At 35.5% G+C, this 12,006-nt stretch overlaps 1 protein-coding gene across 1 annotated transcript in view; it reads right to left on the reverse strand.

Annotated features, from left to right (window-relative positions):
- Positions 1-1,690: 1,690 nt before the first annotated feature.
- Positions 1,691-12,006, reverse strand: part of AHR (aryl hydrocarbon receptor) — a 98,281-nt gene continuing 87,965 nt past the window's right edge. Inside the window, exons 10-11 of the mRNA XM_037890581.2 lie at positions 10,575-11,832; positions 1,691-4,691 (exon numbers count right to left, since the gene is read on the reverse strand). Coding sequence (XP_037746509.1) covers positions 4,536-4,691; positions 10,575-11,832 — 1,414 coding nt within the window. The 3' untranslated portion in view covers positions 1,691-4,535. The remainder of the gene's footprint in view (positions 4,692-10,574; positions 11,833-12,006) is intronic.

A 12,006-nucleotide genomic window follows, 5' to 3' on the forward strand; every position in this document is an offset into this window, starting at 1 on the left:
CTCAGAGAAAGACTTAGGGAGGACATAGTTGACAAACAGCTGAACATTAACGCAGTGTGATGTGATGGCTAAGAAAGCAAATGCAATCCGTGCATGTATAAATAGAGAAACATCAAGCAGAAGTAGGAGGGTGTTATCACCACTGATGCCATTACTACAGTATTGTATCCAGTTGTGTCCACACTTTAAAAAGGATGTTAACAAATTGGAAAGTATTCAGAAAAGAGATAAGAATGACTACCTTACAGAACCTAACTTACAGGAAGAGATTAAAAAAGCGCAATCTATTGGGTTTACTTAAAAAAAGGTTCAGAACTGACTTGGTATCAGTCTATAGTTACATAATGTGAAGATTTCTGATACTAGACTCTGAAGATATTGCTAGCCTGAATTTGTCTAAGACGGATTTTTTAAAACAAGGTTGGATGTCTTTCGAAAAGAAATGATTTAGCTCACCCTGAAGTTATGGGCTTGATGCAAGAACCACTTATTGAAAGTCTTTTGGTCTTAAAATCTAGTAACCTGATAGATGGCCTTTGAGTGTATTCATTTTAAATTAGCCAAAAATTGTGTTAAAATACTCAGACTGTGGGTTATTTGCAAATTGTTCATGCCAACTAGACATCCTTAATTTGCACAAGGAGAGCAATGACTGGAACACGTTAGGATGAATAATCATTTGTGCTAAAATTAATGAGACATTTGAGATTCATTAACATTTTAAAATGCTCAGCAGCCATCCAAATAGTCAGACAGCCTTACTCCAGGAATATTTGAGATCACTTTCACTATTCAACTAGTTGTAATACTACAGAGCATGGACAGAATATTCTCTTTTAGATAGCGATTGATAACTCCCTTTAATGCTAAGGGCCACATTCCTCTATGTACTGAGAAGCAGAAGAGGGAAAGTACAAGGCTTGTGTATCACTTAAGTCCTCCTCCGTGTGAGGAGGAAGGAAGTGCCTTTTTCTAAAAGGAGGCAAGGATGACTACATGACTCACAAATGGAAAACTCATGAGTTGGTCATGCCATCTCTAACTCACCTACAGAAAGGCATATTCCAGAAGAATAAATGCATTTTTCCTTTTATAGCAGACTTTGTTCAGTGAATTTTTTTTTTATTAAAAGAGCACAAGATCAAGGTTTTTTCTCTTATATTTATTAAAAGGTTCTGACTGATTTATAATCTCTTTGAAGGCAACTGTTCTCCTATTAAACTCTTTCCTCATATGCACATATCTCTTACTTTAAAATAACTGCTGGTCACTTTGTACATACTAAAAAAAAACCTGTTTTTTTTCCCCTCAGAGGAAATGTTTATACATTTTTCATTCAGAATATGGAGCCCTATAAAACAAAGTGAATATAAAAGTGTTAAGTCAAATGTGGGCCTATCAAACTCCGGTTTCCTGGTATCAGACTATCTGGTTAGCAAGTGGTGTCTAATCCAACTCAACTGTTAATTGTTGCTGACTATTTAAAATGTTGATAAGCTGCCAGTGACCATTCTCTGTATCATTTTGTTACAGAACTACAGTTCAAATGTATGTTTTTATATACAGCACCAAATTGTCTCCATGTGCTTGTGTCTAACACTTTGGAAATTCCAAAGTCCACAGTGGTGAAATCACAAAGCTTCTGCCATAGACAAAGAATTGTTTGTAGTGAAAGAACATACATATCAGCTACATTCATATGATTATTTTATTACCATATATTATGTTTTACAAACATTGCTGAAGGTCAGTAAGAACACTACAAAAAACATACCCTAAGCCAAGAAACGTATTGCATGGCATGTGCAGGCATAGCAAATCAGAAATAAGAACTTAAAGCAAAACAAGCCAAGAAAACTGGTACAAAAATGGGTAGTAATACTGATTAACAATGGGTTATATCTTATATCATAACAGAACTGGAGGGCTAATGAAGACATTCAAAATTTCCTGTGCACTTTTGAAGTAATTTGGTGTAGATTAATAGTTCACTAATACACAGTCAATCATGGGTTTGTTGTAGGCACAGCTACAGAAAAAAACTGGTATTATGTATATAACAAAACTAATGTTTATAATAAGGCAGTACACTAGTACTGCTGCTTCCTTGGCACTTAGTGATAGAACAAGAAGGTTTTGGTTTAGCTAGACTGATCAGATACATTTTTATTTATACTGATGTAAAAATGTACGTTATCCCTTTGAATCTTTCAGTTTTACAGAATTTATATAACAGGTTGTCAAATTCACACTCTTAAAAAGTGATACACTAACTAGAAATGCAAGAAATTGGTTAAAACTTACCTTAAATTAAAAATTTAAATGTTAAAATGTGAATCCAGATGCTATTAAAATCAAAACTTTTTGTTTTCAGCGTGAGATATCACGAAGTTTGAAACTTTTAAAATTTTAATTTCATGCCCCAAGCCAATTTCTTTTTAGGGCTTTCCTGAATAATGAAGAGTATTAATACAAGTTATTTCCTTGACATCCGTTTCTCCCTTGGTAACTTTATTTAAAGGAATTGGTAGAGTCATGCATCTGAAATTCTACAACTGAATTTGATATTCTGTCTAGCAGATCATATTACACTATAGAAGGAAATGAGTTTTACTTTTGGAGAGTGTGTTTCAAAGAAGAAATCAAAGAAATGGGATGAAAATCTAATGCACAGTATTTAGCTTTGTAGTTATTTCAGTGCAGATTGCACAAACGGTGGAATGAAAGCTCCCGCATCACATTTTCAACAATTTTGCAAAATATTCTCTCTCCTCAAGTTAAAAAACTCCAATTGTCCTTGTATTAAACAATATGAACACCAACCAAGAGGAAGGTGGTTTATTTTTGTTTCCTTTTTAACAAACTGCCTACACTGTAATTTATATGTATACACAACGAATGTAAACATTTCATCTTTATATATATGATGTAACACTTTAAAATTAACTGTTTTAAAATATTTTACAAAGACATTACATATGAACAATACAGCACACAAGAGTATGCAATAATTTGAACATATACACGTTTCTGTATTTTTCCATTATGCTACTGTTTTGCACCAAACATTGGTGTCTACAATTCTAGCAATTCTCTCAAATAAAAAACCCAAAGCAATATTTTTAGCTTTTCTGAAAACAAAAAATACAAACATCTTTTTCATTACTAGGATAATCTCTCTGAACTTGAACTAATTTTTTTTCAATTTTATATTTTGCACATAGTTCTTTTCAAGTGGGTTCACAAATGAAAAAATGATCACTTTTTCTTTAGAGTGCAATTTATCAGGGATAACATTTAATAGCAGACCCTCCCTTCCCCCCGCAATGTTAAAAACTGCAGTCAATCGAACTTTGACTATCAGTGAAGACATTTTTTACAAAAGTAAACCTCAATACTATTTACTATTGAGACAGCTCTTCCCCCATAATTTAAAAGTTAACCCTTTTCGATATCCATTCTAGTGAAAGTATTTGCATAGAGCAGCCTTGTACTTTTATTTCCGAAGAACATTACAAGTGTTTTAACACAAGATAAGGCACATGTTTTTCAGCCTTGAAAATCTGAAACTAATCTTGAGGAATCCTCCCCCATGCAAAATCTCTGTTGTTTTTACCCTGTTTTACCTGAAGAAAGCAGATGTGTAGTACAGAACAACAAAACCCTTTACTTGAACTAAATGTAAAACATTTACATCTCCAGATAAGTGTTACAACTCTGCAGACTCAGAACTGAGTCTAATTCGAAACAGCAATTGCTAAAAACTTTATAGAAAAAAGAAAGCCAATAGCACTGTATATGTTACTTAAAAGTTCACACAATGTCGATGACTAATTTATGGTGAATGTTTTCCAAAACAAGCTTCCTTTCAGAAATAAGGTAGCTAAGTTGTGAGGCACTTAAGATTGTCAGTAAAGGAGGAATGCAATGGATTTGTTTATATAAAACCTCAAATTGCATATCAAATCCTTGTTTTAATCCATCTATTAAAGTGCTAGAACTGGAAATTAAAACAAAAGGAGCTAAAATAACAAGCAATTAATCACAGGAAAAAGCTTAGTATGCAGTAAAAAATAAGTGCTTCTGATGCTCTTAAATTTAGATCATTCTTTTTAAATTTCAATTTTTAAAAAATAAAATCTGGCAATAATCCAAGCGTGAAAACATTTTCCTTTGTGCCATTACTAGGTAGGTCGTCAAAGTGCCCATTTATTTTCTAAATAATAAAACCATTTACCTTATCTTATGTTCTACAACGCGATGTATGTAGTACATAATCCATATTGCAGCAACACCACATTTTCAATCTGACTGACAACAGCGCATGCACACTTTTAGTCAAAGTATAGTTCCTATTTCTACCCCAAAAAGTCAGGTTTTGGATTACATGTCCTATTGGTATATAGTGCAACCAGCCTCAACTACTCAAAATGTATTCGGGGCTTTAAAGCCCAGTGTTCATAGCCTTATCAAGCTCTCCTTCACAGACCAAAGTGACAGCCATCAAAAACCACAGATGGGATATTGGCTCTGAATTACATAAATCCATTGGATGCCAAATCTGAGAAAGGTCTGGATTCTGTCGGATGATGAAGCGGCTGAAGGTGTGTAGCAGTCTGTGTGTTATTGATGACATCTAACTGAGAGGGATATGCTTCATGTAAGTTTATTTCACCGAAACCATTTTGGAACTGGAAAAAAAAATTACAAGGATTACTGACTGCTTTCTTTAAAAAACTTCAAAAGCATTTAGTAAAATGCACAAGGAAGATTAGAGATTCCTAATGCTAAAATAAAAAGGGACTCTTTCTGCATGCTCTGCCTAAGCTTCTGGTGGTGTTTACTCCCCCGCTCCCCAAAACCCCACTCCAATCATGAAAGAAATGCTTCTTCTATAGTGGCAGAAACTACTCATAATCAGCTAACCTAGCTCCAGGTCCACAAAGTGACTCAGGTGCCTAAACCCAAGATTTAGGCACCACTGCAATCCACAAAACCCATGCTAAGTGGCTATCGAACCATGTAAGTGTCTAAACTTACTTGAGGACTATATTTTTTCTGTAAAAGTCCCCTAGGTGCCTACGTTTCTGTAGGTGACTGGATGCCTATCTCAGACCTAAGACAGGACTAGATCTTAGTTCTTTGAGAGAGGACTAGTCCTAATTGGCACATTAATGAAAAGTTAATGTGCATCAGCCTGGTACCGACCACAGCTAGAACACAGTAGGCTAGTGCAGAGTAGATTCATACCTTACCGCAAACTAAATATGCTTGTAGACAAGCCCTTTGCATTATGGCTGTGGCCAATAGAGATACACAACATATTGGGATGGGTAAAGAGGGCAATACAAAGACACAGTAAAACAGTCATGTTTAACATAAGCAGAAGTCACAGCACAGAAGGCAAACTCATGGTCCTGTCAACATGCCTTAAGACTATAAGCTACAGGCAGGGATTGTCTTTACTACAGGTGTGTACAACCTCAAGCACAGATGGATCTTGACCCTTGATTGAGGCCTCTAGGCACTGCTGCAATTCAAACAGTAAATTAACCATCACCACACTGGGTATGTCTGATATCTAAAGGGAATGGTCTAGCTATTTCTTTTTGTTGAACTCAGTAAAATATTTCAATTATACCTTTCAATAAAAGTTTTTATGCGATACCCAATAAAGGATTAAAAGCTTAATACTGTATACAGAAAAATCCTATACTGTGTCTGATAGCAACTATGTGTCACCTTATGAATTGGACATGTGAATCCATGAGAGCTATCTATGGAAAAGAAAAGAACTCAGTCCCCCAATAATACATTTTTCATATTTCCATACATCTCAAAGATTACCCTAGTCAGGGGCAAGAACTGCTTTTGCTTAGGACAGAGTTTGTGGACTTATGTTTTTCCCCCACCTCTGTTGTTCTTCCCCCAAAATTAAGATTACACAAAGATCACAGGCAATATTTTAGGATTATGAAAACTTTTCTGGCATCTAAAATTAAAAAGGAGTTGGCCATTCCAGGAATTCTGAAACTGGTTCTGAAGAATTAATTATCAAACTTTGAAGAATTAATTATCAAACTTCTGAAGTAGTAAAATAAGCTTAGTGGTTTTTGAATGTAAAGCATTCTTAATGGCACAAGACTCAAGTATTTCATTTTATAAATAGATATTTAAGATGTTAAGTTTATTTTTCCCTATTTCCTCAAGACTGTTTGGGGGACTTTTTTTAGAAAAATATTAATAGGGGTTCCTATATATAAATATATTTTGGCTCTGCACTGCAAATCTGCTGTCATTTTTTAAAATAAAAAAATTTCAGTATGCCTTGAAACTTGTTCAGTTCTAACTTTTTGTTAATAGTAAATACTAACACTGCACATGTTGCATAATAAAATCATAATAGATCCTGATTTCTGTGGTCAGTTGCAAACAGAACACACTGGACTAGTGAGAGAAATGGAAAGTTAAACAAACCAAGATCATGGGCACAATCCTACTTTTGTTGAAGTTAATGGGAGTTTTGTCACGGACTCCAATGACAGAAAGAGCAGACACCTAGGTCTTGAAAGTTTCTCAAAATCAGATTTTTAGTGTGATTTTTTCCCCTCACCTCAACACTACCAATTTCCTTGTCAAGAATGTTACAATTTCAAAATCCACCTAAGGTCCTATTTTTGAGTGTGTGGTGGTGGTCAGCTTTTATGGTTCTTCTGTGAGTGCGTATTCAGTTCACTTACAAATTGGAACGTACCCCACTTAATGCAGTTGGGTTTTTTCAATGACTGATGGTGATCAGTCATTCAAACATCAGTCATTCAAACCATATCTAACAAAATCAAGTGAGAGTGCTGAATGTTTTTTATTAGTCTTGACATACTGCATTTCAACAATTCTCTTCAAAAGCATTCCCCCTCACCCCCCCGGATTATTTTAATCAACTGATGTAATGCTATCATTTACAAAAATCATTATATGCACAAATATTCCATATATTAGTGGAAAATAAAGCAAAATACTTTAAAAGTTACATGAACTCTTTACAAAGTAGCCTTGATTTAACAGGGCATGAGGTGCACCCAAATTAGTTAAGGTCTGCCTTAAAATAGCACATACTTGATACTACAAGCCATGCAAGTGTGCACAGCTCTTTTCACTCTTGAGTTTCTAATGACTACAGGCAGTAGCTGTGGATTTAGCTGATTTTCTATCTGACGGTGACAAATCCTTCTGAGACAGATGCATCAATTCTCTTTAGAAATATTCACAGAATCTTAAGTCAGAGATGGAAAATATCTACTAAGTCACTAGGACAGGATTATTTCAATGTTCTTCACTAAATCCATTTTGTGGTGAGATCACTTAGTAATATGTGCATTGTCTGGCAGACTTTGCTGAGCATATAGTAGTAATTAGTAAGGGGGAGTAGTCCCTGTTTACTAAAAGGACACTGGTCTTACAACCATTGGAAGAACTTTCCAAAGGTTGTGGTAGCTTCTTAATCACTAGAAACTTTAAAATCAAGTTTGAAGATTTTTCTAAAAGACATGCTCTAATTTAACCAGGAATTAATTCAGAGAACTCCTCTGGCCTGTGTTATGCAGGAGGTCAGACTAGATATGCTCAGGGTATGTCTACACTGTGATAAAAACACCCATGGCACTGAGTCTCAGACCCCAGGTTAGCCGACTCATGTTCATGAGGCTCAGGGGGCAGGGGCTACAAAATTGCAATGTAAACATTTGGGCTCAGGCTGGGACCCAAGCTCTGAGACACTCCCCACTGCAATTTTATAGCCCTGCAAGCTTGAGTCAGCTGACCTGGGCCAAACATAGCTGTGCCATGCATCTGCATGGCTTTTATTGCAGTGTAGACATAGCCACAGCAGTCCCTTCTGGACCTTAACTACAAATCTTGTCATATAGAAACTAACTAGGGATAGAAGGATCATAAAAAGGGTAACTGACACAAAATGCTTGTCCATACACTTTTTCCCACCTGTTTTATTACTGTAACCATTAATAACTTCTCCCTATCTACAGTAACCATGTCTCAAATTCATTTTATTTACAGTCATGGTTTTGGAACGGAACTTATTTCATGTCATTACGACTACAAGTATACATCCATTTCTCTCTCACACACACTTGTTTGGAATCATTCACTCTTCTGACAGCCACAGTAAATATAGACATGATATAAATATATTTTAACATAAGACTGTCCTGGTTGCTCGTCTACCTTTGATGCGTTAACATTACTACAAAAAGGTGAAAGCAGAACACAGTATTCTAGCGGTTTAACCATTTTCATGGACTAACAACTAGATTTAATTTTAACTATTTATAATATCCTATTAAGTGTGACAGTACATTTTGTTAGTACTGTGACAATCCACTAGAGTACTCTGGCATGATATCTTTGCTGAGGAGCGGGAAGAGAAAAAGTTTCAAAATGAAGTAACAAAAATGGGAAATAATTAGAGTGGCTATGAGTATTATAGTGAGAAATTAACAACCTACAAGTTAAAAAAGAAAATTTAAATTGGTTATTAAAAATAGGCATCAACATAACAATGCTCAAGAGTATGTGTGTAAATGACAATCCTGTACTATTGGAAGGAGATTAACTTGGATGACGCAGGAGATGCTTTCCAACACTATTATCTAGGACTATGAAGGATTAATAGCACCGACTAGAGTGAGACATAGTGCAGCCAAGTGTTGTGTAAGTTTCCTTACTGAACTTTGCCAAAGTATCTTCATGCTATTTCAGTCTTGGGTCTCTCAAGCAAAAGCTATTAATCTTGCAGAAGCGTGCTACATTTTAAAGGAGGTTTTATAATTCTATAATTATATTTTATTTAATTAATGAAAGAATTAAGAAACGTAACAAGTCTTCATTTTACTTCTGATATGATGTAATATAGACTGTACATTTTCTGATTGTATTCTTCTTCCTTGCTCTGTGTATGTTACGTGCCAGTTAATGCTTTAATTCGGCAAATACCTACGCGCATGTGCACAAGCATTTGTAGGATCGTGGCCTTAGAATGTACACTCTTTGGAAAAAGAATCATGCCTTTGTATTTTTGCTGCTATTACAGTCAAATAATTGTATTGAAATTGGAAGGTTTTCTTCCAAAGCTGCTAATGTACTCAATTCTACCCAGGAAGAATTTTGCTGAAGATATCGTCTGAAGAATGGCTACACTATTTTAATGTGTTACATTATTTTGTTTTGCACTCTCCTTGGCAAAATATGGATATGGCTACCATTTTCAATGTTCAGATAATTCTTCCTTTCTGCTGCATATAAACAAAACAAAAAAGGTAGAGAAGACCTGGGTTTTTAAATCAGTAACTTGAACAGGAAATAATTGTTTTGACCTTTTTCTGCTGCCGTATTATTCCTCTTTCACTGAGCTGCACTATAGCTAGTGACTTTGCACATTCAAAACAATTAGCACATAACTCCTAGTTTAAATCAGTATTCAGTCCTGGTTTTGCTTGAATGTGCCCTAAAGAGCAAACTTTTCTGTAGCATTAAGGTATGCTTCTGAATAACCTTTTAACAGTTTTCTCTTTTGGAAGTTTTTTAAACTAAAAATTGTATACTCCTAAAGAAAAGAAAATTGTGTTTTTATAGATAGGTGTATCTTAAAATAATTTATGTCCATGCTCTGCTTTGAACTTCCTGCACTAAGGTAATTAGTCCCACCAATCAAGGCCTACCCAATATTTAATTTTTATTTTTGTGTGTATGCCCTACTTATGTAGCTTGTGCTAATTTTTCTCATATTCTTAACATTGCTCTAAATGCTGCAAAAGAAATACATGTACTTTTGTAAAAATTTAAAGTATAACATATTTATAAGTCTTAGTTCTTAAAAATGTTGTGGTATTTCATGAGTAAAATATGTATAGGCCAGTTTCTCAACTTAATGGTGTACCACATGTTGCCCCACAGTTTGAAACCACTCTCACAATACCTCCACATATGTAGGACAGGGATTCATATGATTCCATGCAAGTTATGTAAAATCAGAATTTGTATGTTAATGTGGTCTTTAAAATATATTAAATTAAGCAGTGAGATTCTGTTGATTTAAAGAGAAGATTTGTATTTTAAGAATCCAAACAATGAAAGTTTACCTTTCTTATTGTAAAGTAATGAACTGACAATTAAATGTGCCAGACAATTGTACAGTCAGCAATCTATTTACCTACAAAATAGATACACACATACTCCAAGCTTCTGCCACACTGCTCAGCCTTGGCCTGGAAGAACTAATTTTAGGTTTGAGAGGGAGCATATTTGTAAGTATAAGTTTGACAGATACCAATTGTAGAGGTTCCTGTGATATGGACACATCCCCTGGGACCTGGACTGAGCATGGCTCATGTCAGGCTAAAGAACAGAAGTTACAGTACCTCTCATTCATTACTACAACTGCATCAGTTTCAGATCCAATGACTTAGCTGACAATAAGGTCTGTATCCCATAAACCATCTAGTTTCCTGCTAAAAACTATTAGAACATGGAAGAAAATTTAACAATGCCCTTTATCATACCTTATTTAACAATAGTTGACCCTCCATCATAGAATTATATTGCATTTGATCCATAGGGTTGGGTTGAGTTTCTGGAACACACTGGTACATAGACACAGCACCTGCATAGCATGTTTGAGGAGTTACCATAACTGGCTGAGAGTTTATTCCACACTCTTGATTCTCGGGGACTTGTTGTGAACAACTGAGAAAATCCTCCATGCTTGAAGAACCAGGATAGATTGATCTGTCAAAATGTCCTATGGGGAAATCTATTTGGGTAAAACTAGAGAGCTGTGGCACGGGGGTTGTGGGCTGTTTATAAGGCATAAACTCCTGCCTACATGCATGAGGTGGAGGGTTGACTTCTGATTTGTAAGCGAACTCTTGAGTAGTACCATGCATGTCAGAAAAAACATATTGCACTGGCTGCTGCTGTGAACAGCTAAAAGGCACACTACTACCAGAGTTCCAATTTGTGAACATCCCATTGACTTGCATATACTTCATCTTCTGACATAACTGCTGCTGCTGCTCAACCACTTGTTTTTGGTGCTGATTAAGTTGCTGTTTGTCCAAATGTTGCTGTACCAAACAGACAGAGTTCTGAACCGTTGTCTGTTGCTGATGGCAACCTGAATACAAGAAGTCAGGCTTATTATTTATAGAATCCTCAACATAGGTCAGGATTTCATCAGTTATGTTGATGTCTCCAATATCATCCACACAAGAAAATTCAGCTTTAAAAAACTCCTCATCCTGCTGAATACATTTTATATCTTCAAAGTCAATACCCAGACTTCTCATGATGTTGTACAAGTCACTATTTTTATTATCTTGAAAGAGCTCTGCACTGTCCTCAGTAAGCATTAAGTTGCTTTCCTGGGGACAGTTGATTTGTTCCCGTTTCAGGATGTTATTTCCAGTTGGTAAGAGATTATCTTGCCAGTCACTGGTAACAATGTTGCCCAATTCATCGCTGGTGTCCGTAAACAAGTTTCTCTCAAAAGAAAGTTTATCTGAAGCAGGAGGACAGAGATATACAGACTCATCTTGTCTTAACATGGCACCCAGAAGTGAGTTTGGATCAACATATTCTTTATGTAGTGTAGCTTTGGCAGGAGGTCCTTTCCCCTTGGTGCTTTTAACTTTTGTCTGCAGGGGATCCATTAGGCTAGGCAAAGGGAAAGTTACCTCATACAACACAGCCTCACCAGTTGCAAACATAAAAGGCACCATCATGTTTCGCTTCCGTAAATGCTCTTCCCCTTCTTCTTCCCTGAAATTGACAAAAAAAAATACAGTACTTTATTACAGTATTGTAGTAATTACAATAAAATAGTATAGTTTGTTTCCTCAAATTGACGCATTAAAAAAGTGAACTATTCTATTTGTAGGCACTTGAAAAGTGCCAGTCATGAAGGAATCTGACTATTAAAACTTAACTCTAGTG

Source organism: Chelonia mydas, chromosome 2 (genome assembly GCF_015237465.2).
Source record: "Chelonia mydas isolate rCheMyd1 chromosome 2, rCheMyd1.pri.v2, whole genome shotgun sequence".
Lineage (NCBI taxonomy): Eukaryota > Metazoa > Chordata > Testudines > Cheloniidae > Chelonia > Chelonia mydas.